Here is a 16,020-nt window from a genome sequence, read left to right on the forward strand (position 1 = left end):
TAACCATCACTTCTCATTTCGACGGGTAAAAACCCCAAGGGGACCCACATGTCGGAGTCTGAACGAGGAGACACCGAAAACAATAAAACGGACGCGGAACAAGCGCGGACAACACACCATACTTGATTGCCTGATTGGACCAGTGAATCCCGTATTCTGACAATTAAGAGTCTCATCCCCGCTCTACAATACCAATTGAGCTTCCTCTGAATACGGCTATCTTACCTCTGAGAGCAATACCGCGCTTTCGACACTCCAGAGCCCGATCGATTCACCGACAACTCCGGAAGACATCATGACGACCGATCAGACAAAAAGTCAGTCTCGATTCGTCTATCTAGACGGCCCCGGCGACTGGGAAGTCTGGGAACAAGACTTCTTGAGCAAAGTCAAGCTCCAACGCGTCTGGGACCAAGTCCAGGGAACGAAGCCCCTGAGGAAAGAACCGATATGCCCGGAACCCGATCAGGGCTACGCAACCCGAGCGAACGCGGCCCGAGGCGCGCAATCCGCGACAGACTCGACAATCACCGTAGCTTCAGGCTCTCGACCGATATCCGTGGCGGATCTCACCGACGGCGGCCGCACTCGATTCAACGAAGACATGGCAACCTACATCCGTCTGGAAACCCTCTACGTGCAAGAAGCGAAGGCCATGGCAGAAATCGGCGAGTTCGTCATCAAGACCGTCAACCCGAAGTATCGACGGACCTGCTGCAAAGCAGATGACTCGATCTCCCAGTGGTACATCAACCTGAAGAAAGAGGTGGGAGCCACAACCGAATGGGGATACAACAAAGCCAGCAACGATTACCACGAAGCCCTCAAGCCATTAGCGAAAATCAAGGACTATGAGACCTTCATCGACAAATGGGAAACGGCATTTTCCGTCGCCAACGACAAGGGAGTCGCCGAGACGCTCAACTACCTCTCGTGGTCGCGGGATTTTTTCCGATCCATCAAGAACGTTCCAGAGGCTATCGCGTGGGGAATATCATACCGTCAAACCAAAGGGCAAGACTTCCAAGAAGGGAAGCTCACGTATCGTGACTTTGCGGTGGACTTTCGCAACGAGATGGGCCTGGTCGCGCCCACAACAATGCACAAAAAGATTGGGAGAGGTGCATTTGGACCTACCTACGCGGATCAGGAGGCCAACGACCAAAACGCAGAAGGCGCATCCAGAGGGCGGGGAGGACGCACCCGTTCAGGCAAGAAACGCACGCGAGACAACCGATCGTTTTCGTCGAAGTGCATGCTCTGTGACGTCCCGGGACACAAGATCGAGGAGTGTTTCTTTCTGTCCCAACAAGCCCCAACCTGGTTTAAGCCAACGGATGAGAAAAGAGAGGAGATTGAAGCTCGCATTGAAGAAGATGTGAACATCAAGAGGATTGTTCAAGGCATGAGGGGCAAGCGCCCTAGGACAGGAACCAGATCGGGAAGCAGCCGATCAGCGTCCGAAAGACTCACCAAACAAGAAGGGACACCGGGTTATCGAGGATTGACTCGCCGGCCGGAGAGTGGGATCCATTGAGGAGGCATCGTTCATAGCCATCAAGGCATCGTTCTCAACCAGATCCACATATCCCTTGCTCCTATCGGCAATTCTGGACTCAGGGACTACCATCCACATCTTCAACCAAGAGGAGAGGTTCTTCAATAAAAGACCAGCGCTTCCTGACGACTATATCGTGGCAGGAGACTCCCGATTAGCCGTCAGGGGATACGGAGACGTAACCCATCCAGTTGGGGACCACGCGGAAGGTCATGAGACTTCGAGACGTGGCATTCATCCCCTAGCATTCAGTGCAACTTGGTCTCCTTGCGTCTCATCAGACGGCAGGGATTTTACTGGGGACAACCGAAATGACCCAACCCTCCTCAGGAGAAGAGTAGACAACTCTGTGGTGTGTCGACTCCGGGACCTACACGGGCAGTACGTCATCGAATACAACGACGCCATTTCCAACCATGCATCTTTTGCAACCCGATCAGCACGCTGGACGAACTGGAAACGACCATCAGTCACAGCAGAAGCCCAGAAATGGCACCTCCGATACGGGCATCCAGGACCAGAGGCCTTAGCCCGACTGCAGCGGACAGCTCAGGGGGTGAAGATCAGAGGGCCAACCACAGTCCAGTGCGAGGCATGCGCCAAGAGCAAGATCAAGCGACAGATCAGTCGTCGTCCACGCCAATTTACCCAAGGGGTAGGCGAGAGACTAGCCGTCGATTTCCACGAATACACCCAAGGATACGAAGGATTCAAGCACCTGATGCTGGTCACCGATCGCTGGTCTGGACTGGTCTGGGATTTCTACCTCACCGATCGGAAGGGGAAGACACTTGTGGAAGCCTTTGACGGACTCTGGATCTACCTGGACACGCAGTACAGGATTCGCCCCGCGGTCATCGAGACCGACAACGAAGTCATGAAACATGACGGGATCATTTCATGGGCAGCCGAGAAAGGTATCCGTTTCGAGCCCTCAGTCACCGTACACTCAAGCACAGAACGGGCGGCGCAGAGCGCTCAGGGGGTGTGATCAAAGATAAAGGCGAGAGCGAATCCGAGAGTCAGCAAAATTTCCAGAGTTCCTTTGGCCAGAAATCGTCAAAGCAGCAGTCTATCTTCATAATCGCACTCCGACGCTGATCAACCATTGGAAATCACCATACGAGCGATTCCACACACAGATCGGAACCCACGCGGGAGGATTCGCCCAGGCAAGGAAGCCTGAAGGCACGCATCTGAAAGCGTACGGATGCAAGGCATACGCCATGACGGCGAAAGCACAAGAGAAGAAGGATCGAATCAGGAGATTCAACCCCAAGGCTTGGGTAGGATATTTGATCGGATATCAATCGTCCAACATCTATCGAGTATGGGTTCCCTCGCTCAACCGCGTCATCAGCACCAGGGACGTGATCTTCAACGAAGACGAGTTCTTCAGCGGCAACGTGGAACAACTGCGAGACGACTTGCGGATCCTCAACGAAGAGGACCTGAAGAAGGCCTTGGACACTGCCGAATTACCCGAACCCGACCTAGAGGACGAGCCAACAGGCCGATCAGGAGAAGACGAGGAAGTGATGGACATGGGAGATCCTCTGGATCCAGTGGAAGACTCAAGCTCAGAGTCGAAGCTCACCTCTACACGATTCGAGCCTCTCCCTACTCCGCCTCAGTCCCCTCCAGCAGCGTTCTTCACCACCATGTACGAGAAAACGTCATATGACGAGCCCCAGGACCAGGAGTCAACCTACAATGCTTGGCAGGGTGTTGAAGCCTACAATGTCTCGAGGCAAGAAGGCCCGAGGCAGGCGACTTCCCCCTTACAATGTCAAGCAGGTTGCAGCGGCCTACCAATGCCAGTCAGGTTGAAGTAACCTACAATGACACCCAAGCAGGCTACCCCGTGGGAGCAGGCCTACAATGCTGGAAGGCAGACCGCTGATCCGAAGTCCGCGAGGGGAGAAGCGTATCAAGCGCGCAGACGTCGGCTTAGACCGATGCGATCCGGTTACACGGACGCAAACAAAGGGACGATCCTCGAGCGACTGAAGGCTCTACAAAGGACTCACAGATCAGAACTGCCAGTACCCCCAAAGAACGGGAGAGTGCAGGATCACCCCTAAAGGAACTGTTCCATCAAGCGGAACTCGATCACCTGAAGAGCCATGACCAGATGCAGTCCTGGAGAGAAGTTCCCAGGACTGTGGCCCAAGGCAAACAGATCCTTGGTTGCATGTGGGTATACGTCTACAAGACGGACAAGCACGGTTACTTTGTGAAGTGCAAGGCTCGTCTGGTCGTGAGAGGAGACCAGCAGCGGTGGTCAGCAGGCGAAGAGACCTATGCCGCGACACTGGCCTGGCCGATCGTTTAGAACTCTGATGAGCATTGCTGCCCGCTTTGATCTAGAACTGACTCAATATGACGCAGTCAACGCGTTCGTTAACGCGAAGCTCCCGTACGAAGTGTACATGGAGATGCCACGAGGGCTTCACCGAAAGGGCGATACGATCCTGAAACTCGAGAAAGGCCCTCTATGGATTGAGAATATCACCTCCTCCTATGGCAAAAGGAACTGACAACCACCATGATCGAACTGGGATTTGTTCAGATCCCTCATGAGCCCTGCTGTTTCAAGAAGGACGGCATCCTTGTGTTCTTTTACGTCGATGACATAGTCTTCGCGTTCCGCAAAGAAAAGAGACTCCTAGAAAAGGTTCTCGCCGCGAAGCTGGGTCAGCGATACGAACTCTCAGGGGGTGGGGGACTTCAATGGTTCCTCGGGATCGAAGTGATCAGAGACCGGACAAAACGTTTGATCAGGCTCTCTCAGACGGCGTATATCGACAAGATCAGCAAGCTGATTCGAGGACCGGCGAAAAGCGAGGTGCCAATGGGCCGAAACGAACTCCTACCATACGATGGTGTGACTACCGCCTCCGATCTGAACTGGTACCAGAGAACGATCGGATCGATCCTGTTTGCCGCCGTACAGACAAGGGCCGATATCTCTTTTGCAACATCAAGACTGGCTCGATTTCTCAACAACCCGGGGCCACAGCACTGCCAAGCTGCCGATCAGGTCCTAACTTACCTCAAGAGGACGCGAAACTACGCCCTTCAACTTGGAGGAGCAGACACGCTTGACATTGCCAGTGACGCCTCATTTGCTGACAATTTCGCTTGACCGGAAGAGCTCCCAGGGACTGGCCATGAAACTATTTGGAGGTCTGATCGCATGGAGGGCTAACAAGCAAGATACGGTCACCACGTCAACCACGGAGGCCGAACTCCTTTTCCCTTTCGCAAGCAGCCAAGGGAAGCACTCTTCATCGACAGGCTTCTCAAAGAGCTGACAGTCGCTCTCGAAGACAACTACCTCACGATCCAATGCGACAACATCCAGACGATTAGACTGGTGAACCGAGACACAGTCACCCTTCAGACCAAACTGCGCCACGTGGATATCCACAATCACTGGATTCGCCAGGAAGTCAACAACGGTCGGATCAGAGTCGTGTACACGCCTTCAGACAAGATGATTGCCGACGGCTTCACGAAGGCGCTGCAGAGGGAGAAGTGGCAAGGGTTTCTAGACTGTCTGAGCATTGTGGAGGTGGAGGATCATTTACGAAGGCCACCAGCCGCCAGATCAGACGAGCATGAACCCCGTTCAAAGTAACTGCAGCCTTGCCAGAAAGGCAACGCTGAGGGGGTGTGTCAGAATATCGGGGTGGAGGCTTCGGATATGAAGAAAACGGGGCATGTTTAGCTTAACCATCACTTCTCATTTCGACGGGTAAAAACCCCAAGGGGACCCACATGTCGGAGTCTGAACGAGGAGACACCGAAAACAATAAAACGGACGCGGAACAAGCGCGGACAACAACCATACTTGATTGCCTGATTGGACCAGTGAATCCCGTATTCTGACACTTGGCTCCATTCCTTTCGAAGCTTGGGAGAAGTGCATGCCTGCCGACGTGGAGTTGATGGAGGAAGCGCCAGGGCAGCGTGCAGTGACGTGCCGACTAAAACAACGGTTTGAACAAATTTCATGGCTAATGAGAAGCTGGGACTGATAGAAGTAGGTCACGGCGGTATTTACTGATCGGCTTGCCGTGGAGAGCGAAGACTTGTTGAGACGTGGAAGGGTTCTGCTTATATTTATACTCGCTATAGATCGTTCCAGGCCGGCCTCTCTCTTCTAAGATCCTGAGGACTTCGCCTGCGCAGCACATCATCCCCAAGCCGAAAAGCAAAGGTTCACAGCGATTACTTAGTCGGGATCCATTATTCGACCCAAAGATCGCCTTGAACGGTACGTTCGTAAGCCATCAGCTTACCACCCTGGTCAATATTTCAAATGTGATTTTTGGTGCATTAGCTTTATCCCAATCCGTCCCAGCGAGTTGGGCGCTGAGCGCGCTGCCCAGGGGAGAATCCTTTAGTACAAGCCGCAGCCCCCAATTACCAGATCCAATCCAAGACCGGGACCCTGGATATCCCGCAAGTAGGATTAGCTTTGTGAGCCCTGCTTGATTCCTCTGCTCACCGGTGGCCACGGTACCCTCCAGTCGGGCAAGCTCCCGGGCGCAGCCCTGAGCTCTGGGCGGGGAGACATCCCGAAAACCCCGTCCCTGGGTTATCCGCGGCTGGTGAAGTTTTGACAGGTGCGTACCAACCCACGTCTTGCTCCTTGTTGACCCCTACTTGACGAAGCTAGCAATCCTACCCAACCAACTTGAACAGATGACCGTCGCCGTAGGAGTTGTCAATGTGCCCCGGGCCCCCGTTACGTGGCCGCAGATACCGAGCTTGCTAGTGTCGCCGCATCACATCTCATGCGCGCTCTTTTGCTGCCAGTTTATTTTTTAAACGCCCATATCTCTCGAGATGGTCATGTTTCGGGCGCCAGGATTCTCCGCCCATCCCTGAAACGCGACGTCTGGGGCTTCCAAGCTTTCACATGTGCATACATGCACGTATTCAAGGATAACCTTTCAAGGAAACATCATCTAGTTAGTGGCACGTGTGCTTACCAAAGGTAGTGCGAGTATTGTGTAATCATTAGTGGACGGAATTGCGGATGGGCATGTTCGTAGGCGGGCGGTTGATGTGGGTGGCATTGCAAGCATCCTCTCAGCCTGATTTCATCTCTCTCCCAATTCCCGATTGTATGCCCCACGCGCCCAGGCACGTTATCGCTCTGAAATTATTACGTCATGGCGTTTTATTGACTCACCCCGTCAACATCAAAGTTCCAACAACTGATGGATACGGAGGACACAAACTTTGGACATATAGCCACGCCAGCAGAAAACGAGATGAAGACGATTGGAATCTTTCCCGCATCAGGCGGACTAGGCGAGAGCACCTACACGCATCTGCTCCGATTGGTGCCCGCCGACACGGTGATCCTCATCAGTCGACACCCGGACAAAATCCCGCGCGAGCACGTCCAGGCAGGCGTCCAGACCCGCCAGGCCGACTACACTCAATCTTCTTCCGAACTCGAGGCCGCCTTCGCGGGGGATCGATGTCCTCTTCCTGATCTCATATCCAAGCCATCAGCACGAGCTTCGGACCAAGGTACGACGCCGTGCCCTCGCCCAGCCCTGAGCCGCCCCATTTCCCTCACCACACGCACCCTACTAATCCACGTCCAACCCGAGCTCCAACATCCCCGCCATCGACTGCCGCCCACCGCGCCAGGCATATCCCACAATCATCTATCAGCTCGCTCGGCCTTCGCCAACGACCCCTCCGGCCACCCATCAACCACCTCCGTCGCCGAGGTCATGGGCGCCCACCTCGACAGCGAAGCCCACCTCGCTTCGCTCGCCGCATCCTCCTCCTCCTCCCCTAAGTTCACATACACCGTCATCCGCGAGGGCCTGTACGCCGAGTCCACCCCGATCTACACGGCCTTCTTCAACCCGCGGACGTCGTCCAAGGACTGCAACGAAATCCTCATCCCCCACGATGGTGGGGGTAGGGGGGTTTCGTGGGTGAAGCGCGATGAGTTGGGCGAAGCGACGGCAAGGATTATTGCGCGGTTTGTGAGTGGTCCGGAGGGGTTTGCTGCGCGGGGTTGGGTTAATGGGAGGGTGGTTCTCACGGGTACGAGGGAGTGGACGTTGGGGGAGACGGTCAAGGTGCTTGGGGAGGTTGCTGGACGGTCGGGGGAGGGTGGGGTGAAGATTCGGGAGGTTGGCGTGGATGAGTATGTGAGGCAGCCGCAGGTTTTGGGGGTGTTTGGGAGGGAGGAGTTGGCCAGGACGTGGGCTACTGCGTTTGAGGCTGTGAAGAAGGGCGAGACGGGGGCGGTGACGGGGGATCTGGAGGCGATTCTGGGACGCAGGCCGGAGGAGTTTGATGTCACGGTGAAGGAATACTGGGAGGGTATGTGATTGTGAGTTCATGGTGCAGAAGAGTCAATAATCCGACAGACCAGTTGGATACATGTACGGACCCGTTCTCAGTTTGCTGTTACTTAATAATGCGAGAAGGTATCGCAATCTATGGCTCATCACCTAACCAAAGTCCCAGAACCCGTTGACAGACCAAGCGGAAGGTGTCAAAAGGAAGATCGGATGTTCGAAACAAGAACAAAAGAGAAGGCAAAAGAGAAGCACATCGCGTTTGACGGGAATTGAGCCCGACGTGGGGGTCGAACCCACAACCTTGAGATGGGTGATACCCGTTTATAAGAGTCTCACGCTCTACCGATTGAGCTAGCCGGGCGATGCGTTATTTGTTTGTTGGTGTTGCGGTGGATTCGAAGAGTTTTTCTGTGCATGGTGTTGAGGGCCGCTCCCGGTTTAAGGCGTGGAGTCTGGTGCAGGGAGCCGGGTGCCACTGAGCCCTAAGCTAGCCCCCCTAGGGCTAGCCCCCCGAGCGGCAAACCAGCGACCCGGTTCCAGCAATGCCCTGTTGCAGTTAGCGTGCCGTTTCGGGCGAATGTTCCTGACCACCGGTGCACCAAATCGTGGCTGTGGGTCACCAATACCATCTGACATGCATGTTTCACGCGAGAACCTTTTCACGTAACGACGACGTCTTGGGGCCGCCTGGCTGACTGACGGTCTCGGGCGCCTAGTAGCTTACTGGGGCTCGCCAATAGTCGATACATGTGTCCAATCGAGGAGGACGCTTCCCTCTTGGCCAAATCCACCATCCCGAGCGCTGTCCTCATCGAGTCTGGATCATGTTATCAGCCTCCAATGTGGAATTCTCTAGCGCCTACGTTCGTCAAAGAACAGTCACGATGCCACCAAACTTGACGGGGTGTAGAATGCCGAGGAAGGGGGGCTAATGAGAGGAGCGAAGAAAGGAGATGATGAAGCTTGGGAGACGGGATATAAGGCTTCGCGATGGCCCGACAATATCTCCTATCACCACCGCAGCAGCACACTTGTCTCCGAACAACAGACAACATGGTCCGCTCCCTTCTTCTTGTGGTCCTGTCCGCCCTTGGGGTCGCCGGTGCGCGCGATCCAGGCCATCAAGCCCACGACCTCGCCGCTCATCCCACTCCTGTTGCCAGCCTGCGCAATTATTTCCCAACCCAGGTCAACCCCCGCCGCCCGAGGGCAACATCTGAGACGGGAGCACTGCTGTGCGGAGCGAACGAGGTTTGCCTCGACGGAAGGTCCGTTGCTTAAGCTACCTATCCCGGCCAGCGACTGTTTTGCTAACTGGGTTGTAGTTGCTGTGGCCCACTTGGAACCTGCGGCTACGGGCCCGACTTCTGTGGCGCGGGCTGCTTGAACAACTGCGATGCGAAGGCCATGTGCGGAATCTACAGCGAAGGAGGCACCGAAAAATGCGGTATGAACCTTTGCTGCGGCGCTGCCGGTTGGTGCGGTGTATGTTACCCCCATTGCGTTGTGTTGACAACATCACGATCCTCCCCGCTAACTCACCCGCAGACCTCCGAAACCCACTGTGTCGGCCCGGCCTATTGGCCGTGCCAGGAAGGCTACGGGTCATGCCAAATCGTCCCGCCTCCCTCTTGCGATGCCGACGCCGGGTCCGCCGAAGGGCGCCGCATCGGCTACTACCAGAGCTGGAACGTCCGCGACCGGGTGTGCATGAAGGTGGCGCCCAGCGACATCCAGACAGCCAACTACACTCACCTCTACTTTTCCTTTGCCAGCATCGACCCCAACACTTTCGCCGTGGTACCAGCAAACCCAGGCGATGTGGCGTTGATGCACGAATTCACCGCCCTCAAGTCGTCCACCCTCCAGACGTGGATCGCCATCGGGGGCTACAGCTTCAGCGACCCGGGCCCAACCCACACAACCTGGAGCGACATGGTCTCCACACAAACCAACCGTGCCGCCTTCATCCAATCCCTGATCGTCTACATGCAGACCTACGGCTTCCAGGGCGCCGACCTCGACTGGGAGTACCCCGTGGACGAGAAGCGCGGCGGCCGCAAGGGCGACTCGGCCAAGTTCGCGCTGCTCGTCAAGGAGATGCGCGAGGCCTTCGGCACGCAGTACGGCATCAGCCTAGCCCTGGCGCCCGATTACTGGTATCTGCGGTACTTTGACGCGAAGGCGATGGAGCCGTATGTGGATTGGTTCGGTTTCATGGCGTACGACCTGCACGGCTCGTGGGACTCAGATGTTGGCGCGCTGGGCTCCATCGTCCGCGGCCAGGCGGATGTGCGCGAGATTTATAACAATACCCTGCCGCTGTGGTATGCTGGTCTTAACCCGGCCAAGATCAACTTTGGTCTGGCTTACTACGGCCGCGGGTATACCTTGGCCGATCCGTCGTGCAACACCCTCGGCTGTGGGTTTACTGGGCCTAATAAGCCGTTTCCTTGTACTGCCTACCCCGGCGTCATGTCCCTGGTGGAAGGGGAGAAGTTTGCCCGGGACAAGGGTATCACACCCAAGCTTCTCGCGGGGGCGATGATGAAGGAGCTTACGTGGGGCGACCAGTGGGTTGGGTACGATGACCACGAGACGGTCGAAATGAAGATGCGATTTGCTAGCGGTCTTTGCTTTGGTGGGACCATGGCTTGGAGCATCGACTTTAACTCGGGCGCCGGGAGCGGCCTGGAGCCCCCGGTTACTACGGACGGCAGCTGTGGCAAAGCAAATGGAGGCACGGTTTGCGGGAATGCAGGCTTTGGCAGCTGCTGCTCCGCCTCCGGATGGTGCGGTGATAGTGCTGCCCATTGCGGGAGTGGATGCCAGAGCGGCGAATGCCTTGTAAGTACCGGGACACGTTTTTTGTGCAAGCGGGAAGCAAGAACTAACTAGAATACAGATGGGGTTTGTCACTACTGACGGAACGTGTGGTGCCGGCCACGGGGACTCGATCTGCGGCGTCTGGCCGGCCGGTGGGTGCTGCTCCTCATCGGGCTACTGCGGCAGCTCTGATGCTCACTGCGGCGCTGGCTGCCAGAGCGGGTGCGACGGGAAAGGAGGCAGCAACAACACGCAGACCAACTTTACGACCCGAAGGTGGAGAGCCCCGTCCCCTTTATTGTGGACACGGTGATTGACACGATGAATCGTAAGCGCTGGGATGTCTACCAGTTATCCCACGAATTCTCCTGGCATGTCGGGTACTCCTATCACAAGCCAGCATGGATCGACTTTTCCTGGCGTGTCTGGCACTCCGGGCTCGAGCGTGGGCGTACCGAGTTTCCCGCCCACCCCATCGGCCTCAACAGATGACCCTCCGCCCACGTCGACTGCCAGCGTGCAAACTCCGCCGCTCCCGGGGAGTGCTTCAGAACCGAAGACCGAAGAACCGAACGTCCCACGGCCTACGTCCACTACAAACGCCCAAGTCCCGGCGACCTCAGATGCCGATTCAGCAGCGACCAAGGGCGAATAACGGACGTTTCTCCACCCATGCTGGTTGTGAACCCCCTTTCCACACGTTGTTACTTTTACGGTCGTTTTTGAGCACGCTGGAACAGCACAGCATACCTGACGCGATTGGTCAAATTGACGGCTTTTTCAATGAGTTTTCAATGTATTTACTTAGAGACGCCTCCTCGGCGGACAATGCCACCTGTGTTCAAATCGCCTGTTTGAAACACTACCCCTTATTCTTCAATTTACGCAACACGAGCCTTAAACTCGCGCTGGCCAAGCTGCACAAGGTCGCGAAAGCCGAAGCCCTTGTTCCATCTCTTACCCTTCTCCCTAGCCTCTTTGATTCTCCAGAAGATGGTTCCCTGATACGCTGTAAGCCTACGTTCAGGCACAACAAAAGGTAGGTCACTTACATCATACGTCTGCCGAAGATCCTCCTTTGAAACACGCCCATCTTTCTGCACCAGCAGCCAGGTGGTGCCGAACTCAAAAATAGCCGCTCCCCACTGCGCCCGCTTAGTACCATCGTCAGCACAACAAGCGTCGGTCGGAGGACATACCCCAAACGGATCGGCCGCCAGCCGGTTTCCCTTGATCATGTGCCATAGCTCGCCGGCCGATAGCGACCCCGACCCATGGACGTCCCACTTAGCGAACACATCCTCAAACATCTGGGGCACGAACCTCCCCTCCTTATCGTAGGTGCCCGAGTCGGAGCCATGCTGTTGTCGTTAGTCGCAAACCTCAAGACGACAAAGAATCTTAGTGCCCTCACCTTCGCCTTGTGAATCGAGCCCACATACACACGGAACCACGGGTCCGGCCACCACGACACGGCCAGCCGCGTAGGGTACGAAAAGTTGAGGTTGATAATCACCACCGCCAGCAGCGAGAACAGCACGCTGAACCCCAGGTCCCGGAACCCCACGTACGTGTCCCACGGATAGATCTGGCCGTCGCCGTCCCGGTCCCAGAACAGCACATGCTGCTGCAGCACGGTCTGTGTTGTCAATGATGTCAGCCACGTATCCACCCCGCTACAAACCCCAATCCCCAACCGGCACCCCACCTCATCCCCATTCCCATCTCCGACCCCGTCCCCAGCAGGAACAAGACACCTCCACACCAGGCAGAAGACGGGAAACAACCACCGCCACAGGCCAAGAAACAAAAGAAACCAACGAAAAAAAGGGAGGACAAAAACCTACAAAATGCCCCAACGCCCCCCTCCCCGACACGGCACTCCCCTCCGGGACATCAGCCGACACCGCAAGATTCGCACGCGCAATGGCCGGCTTGGCAATGAAGGCGTCGGCCAGGGCGGCCTGCTGGCGCTCGGCGGTGGCGGGGCAGTTGGGCGCGGTGTGGGCGAAGGGGAGGGCTAGGTTGGGGTTGGGGTTGCTGTGGGGGTCGGGCATTGTTGCGATGGTTGGTTGGTTGGGGGTGGATGTGGTGGTGATGGTGATGGAGTTGAGGCTGGTGTTGGGAGATGTTTTGCGCTGGGGTGTTTGATGATCGTTGGGTTTGGGTTAGCTTGGACATGTCCGTCCTCTGTATGATTCATGTGCCAATTGCCGGACTTTTTTTTGTGTTTCTGACGTCATGGATAGAGCCTGGCCGCCCGCTCAGGGGTAGCCAAAATCCGGGTCGATCACATGTGAATGTACCAATCGAAGGGTTACATCAACTGTCGCTAAAGAAACTGACATATGCACAATTACTGAGAGGCTGGGAAGTATTCATGAGCCCGAAAGTAGGACAATTAATTAAGCAACTATTCTAAAATAGTACACAAGTCATCATCCTTTACAGAGCGTTGACCAGAGCGTTGTACGCAGCCTTGGGCTGGTAGTTGCGGTCGAACAGGAGCGGGTTGTCGTTCGCCCTCCAGCTGTCCTTGTCCGAGACGCCCCAGACGGTGATACCGACACACTTGGAGATGCTGAGGCAGGCGTTCATGACGGTGAGGTAGTCGTTGGCAGCGGCACCAGAGATGTCGAGCTCAGTGATGGAAATCTCCTTGACGTTGGAAGCAGCGAGAGCCTTCAGGGCGGCAGGGACGCCAGAGGCAGAGTTCCAGCCACCGGGAGCGGCCAAGTGGGCCTGGGAGCCAATGCCGTCGATGGGGACGCCCTGGGACAGCCACTTGTTGACCTTCTCGACCATGCCGCGGGTGACCTTGGCGTAGTTGGCAATATCAAGGTTGTAGTCGTTGATGTAGAGCTTGGCGGCCGGGTCGGCAGCACGGGCAGCGCGGAAAGCAATGCCGACGAAGTCCTCGCCGAGGACACGGCTGAAGACGCTGTCACGGAGCGAGCCGTCCTCAGCAAAGATCTCGTTGACGACATCCCACTGGACGATCTTGCCCTTGTAGCGGGTGACCATGGTGGTGACGTGGTTCTGGATCACCTGGGTCAAGGTGTTGCGGTCGTTGATGTTCTGCACCCACTGCGGCAGCTGAGAGTGCCAGAGAAGGGTGTGTCCACGGATAAGCTTGCCGTTGGCCGTGGCAAAGTCGACAACCTTGTCAGCATTGCCGAAGTTGAATGAACCGCGGCTCGCTATATCATTTCCGTTAGTGTCTTTGAATTCTTCTCTCCGAGGGTAGAACTAGAAACTCACGCTCAATGGCATCCCACTTCATGCTGTTCTCGCAGGTGACCTGACCGAAGCTGTTCTTGACAATGGTGGTCAAGGCGCTGTTGCTGAGGTGGTAGTGGTCGATCTCGGTTCCGAAGTAGAGCTTCCCCTTAGCCTTGAACTTGTCGTGTAGACCACCGGCAGCGGAGCCGCCGCCGTTGTTGCCGCCGCCGCCGGTGTTGCCACCACCGCCAGTTCCGGGCACACACTGCGAGTACCAGTCACTGGGAATATTTGTTAGCAACACCGGGTACAAATTACCTAAACAAGAGACATTTCACTCACTTGACCTTCTCGCAGGTCGCGCCAGACACGCAGGACGTGGCACCCGACCAGCCTTGGCCGCCGCCTATGGTAACAAAATAATCAGTAAACAGTTCAACCTTAGACATACCAGGCTCTCACATACACTGTCCCCAGAGAGCGGACTGGGCAAACACGGCCGCCGGGGCGACCGCGAGAAGGAACGAGAAGGTGCTGGTGTAGTGCATGATGACTGTTGTTGATCTTCAAGCAGGCTTAGGCGTGGTGGACAAGACAACACAACATTGCCAATGGGCGAGAGACGCCTTGTCTCTTATAAGCTTTGTTTCACGGAGTGCCTTCCGAATACCAATCGAGAAGTAGGCTGTGGGCTTCCCCTTTTCGACGATATCAACAACCTCGGCGTAGCCGCGCCTATCACAAATCGGGCACACTGTAACGGGCCCACCGACCAGGACAGCCCACGGACTTGGCTTCCGTCGATATCAGACTACAACAAGTTAGAGCCTTGGCGCGACGGCGCGTTTCGCATGATACGTGGTGGAGAGTTATTTCCCGTCGCCGACGCTTGGGGCAGAAGTACGGAGAAACATGCGGCATTGTGCTCCTGATTACCCCTTTTGTCCATGCTGGGGCGGGTTTTGAAGCTCAGCTCCGTCAGCTCCTCAGCGCGTCAAGTCCCGAAATAGTGTGATTGGTTAATCGGCTACCTTGCCGTCTTGGTTTCCGGGGAACACCCTCGCGGTGTGGAGTGCATGCATTTCAATATCAACCTCAACGGATCGAAGGTTTGTTAGCTGTTAGCTTGTGATCCCAAATGCTTTAATCAACAGAGTGAACCCTCTGTTCTTGTCCATGCGGGATGGCACCAAGTTCTCACAGGGAGCAGCCACATGGCCTTCTCAAAAGCGTACTCAATACCTACCCGCTGCTACCTACCTACCTAAGTCTCACAGTATGGAGGGGAGGAACCCTGGTCCGGCTGACTTGATCTAGACTCTAGTAGACGGCGGCAAATAAAAATCATCGACTAAAACACCCGGAAGCCTCTTGACATCGGTCACCGCCGATGCCGAGGACTCTGCCTGCGACATCTACAAACGTGCACGGGAAGCGCTTATATGAGAAAGATACTGCGATCACATGTCCCAGCTTGGAACTACGAAGGTGGCGGGGACATTTAGCGAGGTCCCAGACCAAGCCTCCGAAGGTGACAGTTACCCCCATAAGCGAGAGGCCAATGCCACCCAAAATGGGAACACAAGGGAGTAGTACCGAGCCGATTGGCGCGGCTAATCCACAGCTCTCAGATCTCCTCCAAGCGACCTTTCTTCACTCGCTGGAACGGCGTCGCTGGCAAGCCCAAACCCGTGGAGCATAGCTAGAAGTTCCGTAACCCGAAAGCATTCCGGCGACAAAAAGACCCGCGAATAGGCGGCTCGTACTGAAGCGCCGAAAGCTGCTACGGCACCAACAACCTCTTTCTTGGTAGGGTTAACAGTAATGTAACCCGAGTCAGGAACCTAACCGTTGGAAAGCTGCGATAGGTGGCTTAGAATTAACCATCGCTTGGGAACCGGGTTTCGAAAAACCGTTGTAGATCTGTTACATAGGCTTCGACTACGTGGTCTACTACACAGAAGCATTTCTTCACATTCGAATCTATGTCTACATTCACCGCAATACCTTGGGCGGCGGAGATCTTCGCTCAACTAACACGTGAGCACGGTTTTCCTGTACACTAAA

At 55.7% G+C, this 16,020-nt stretch overlaps 5 protein-coding genes and 1 non-coding gene across 6 annotated transcripts; 3 read left to right on the forward strand and 3 right to left on the reverse strand.

Moving 5' to 3' along the window:
* Nucleotides 1–295: 295 nt before the first annotated feature.
* On the forward strand, nucleotides 296–4,706 carry CHGG_00300 (uncharacterized protein; the record flags this gene model as incomplete). Its single annotated transcript, XM_001219520.1, has 6 exons — nucleotides 296–1,493; nucleotides 1,702–2,543; nucleotides 2,701–3,221; nucleotides 3,415–3,526; nucleotides 3,591–3,887; nucleotides 4,131–4,706. 6 exons carry the CDS (start codon nucleotides 296–298, stop codon nucleotides 4,704–4,706), a joined length of 3,546 nt encoding a protein of 1,181 aa, XP_001219521.1.
* A 2,140-nt stretch (nucleotides 4,707–6,846) lies between these two features.
* Nucleotides 6,847–8,081, forward strand: CHGG_00301 (uncharacterized protein; the record flags this gene model as incomplete). The annotated part of the gene is made up of 3 exons (XM_001219521.1): nucleotides 6,847–7,111; nucleotides 7,235–7,924; nucleotides 8,032–8,081. The coding sequence occupies 3 exons, from the start codon at nucleotides 6,847–6,849 to the stop codon at nucleotides 8,079–8,081; spliced, it is 1,005 nt and encodes a 334-aa protein (XP_001219522.1).
* A 96-nt stretch (nucleotides 8,082–8,177) lies between these two features.
* CHGG_11152 lies at nucleotides 8,178–8,266 on the reverse strand. Its single transcript has one exon. It is a non-coding gene; the product is annotated as a tRNA-Lys (tRNA).
* A 692-nt stretch (nucleotides 8,267–8,958) lies between these two features.
* CHGG_00302 (uncharacterized protein) lies at nucleotides 8,959–11,386 on the forward strand (the record flags this gene model as incomplete). Its single annotated transcript, XM_001219522.1, has 4 exons — nucleotides 8,959–9,173; nucleotides 9,231–10,608; nucleotides 10,667–10,752; nucleotides 11,083–11,386. The coding sequence occupies 4 exons, from the start codon at nucleotides 8,959–8,961 to the stop codon at nucleotides 11,384–11,386; spliced, it is 1,983 nt and encodes a 660-aa protein (XP_001219523.1).
* Nucleotides 11,387–11,612: 226 nt separating this feature from the next.
* Nucleotides 11,613–12,788, reverse strand: CHGG_00303 (uncharacterized protein; the record flags this gene model as incomplete). The annotated part of the gene is made up of 4 exons (XM_001219523.1): nucleotides 11,613–11,732; nucleotides 11,784–12,092; nucleotides 12,146–12,370; nucleotides 12,579–12,788. 4 exons carry the CDS (start codon nucleotides 12,786–12,788, stop codon nucleotides 11,613–11,615), a joined length of 864 nt encoding a protein of 287 aa, XP_001219524.1.
* Nucleotides 12,789–13,176: 388 nt separating this feature from the next.
* CHGG_00304 (uncharacterized protein) lies at nucleotides 13,177–14,501 on the reverse strand (the record flags this gene model as incomplete). The annotated part of the gene is made up of 4 exons (XM_001219524.1): nucleotides 13,177–13,931; nucleotides 13,993–14,234; nucleotides 14,296–14,359; nucleotides 14,420–14,501. The coding sequence occupies 4 exons, from the start codon at nucleotides 14,499–14,501 to the stop codon at nucleotides 13,177–13,179; spliced, it is 1,143 nt and encodes a 380-aa protein (XP_001219525.1).
* Nucleotides 14,502–16,020: the final 1,519 nt, after the last annotated feature.

This window comes from Chaetomium globosum, genomic scaffold (genome assembly GCF_000143365.1).
Source record: "Chaetomium globosum CBS 148.51 scaffold_1 genomic scaffold, whole genome shotgun sequence".
Classification (NCBI taxonomy): domain Eukaryota; kingdom Fungi; phylum Ascomycota; class Sordariomycetes; order Sordariales; family Chaetomiaceae; genus Chaetomium; species Chaetomium globosum.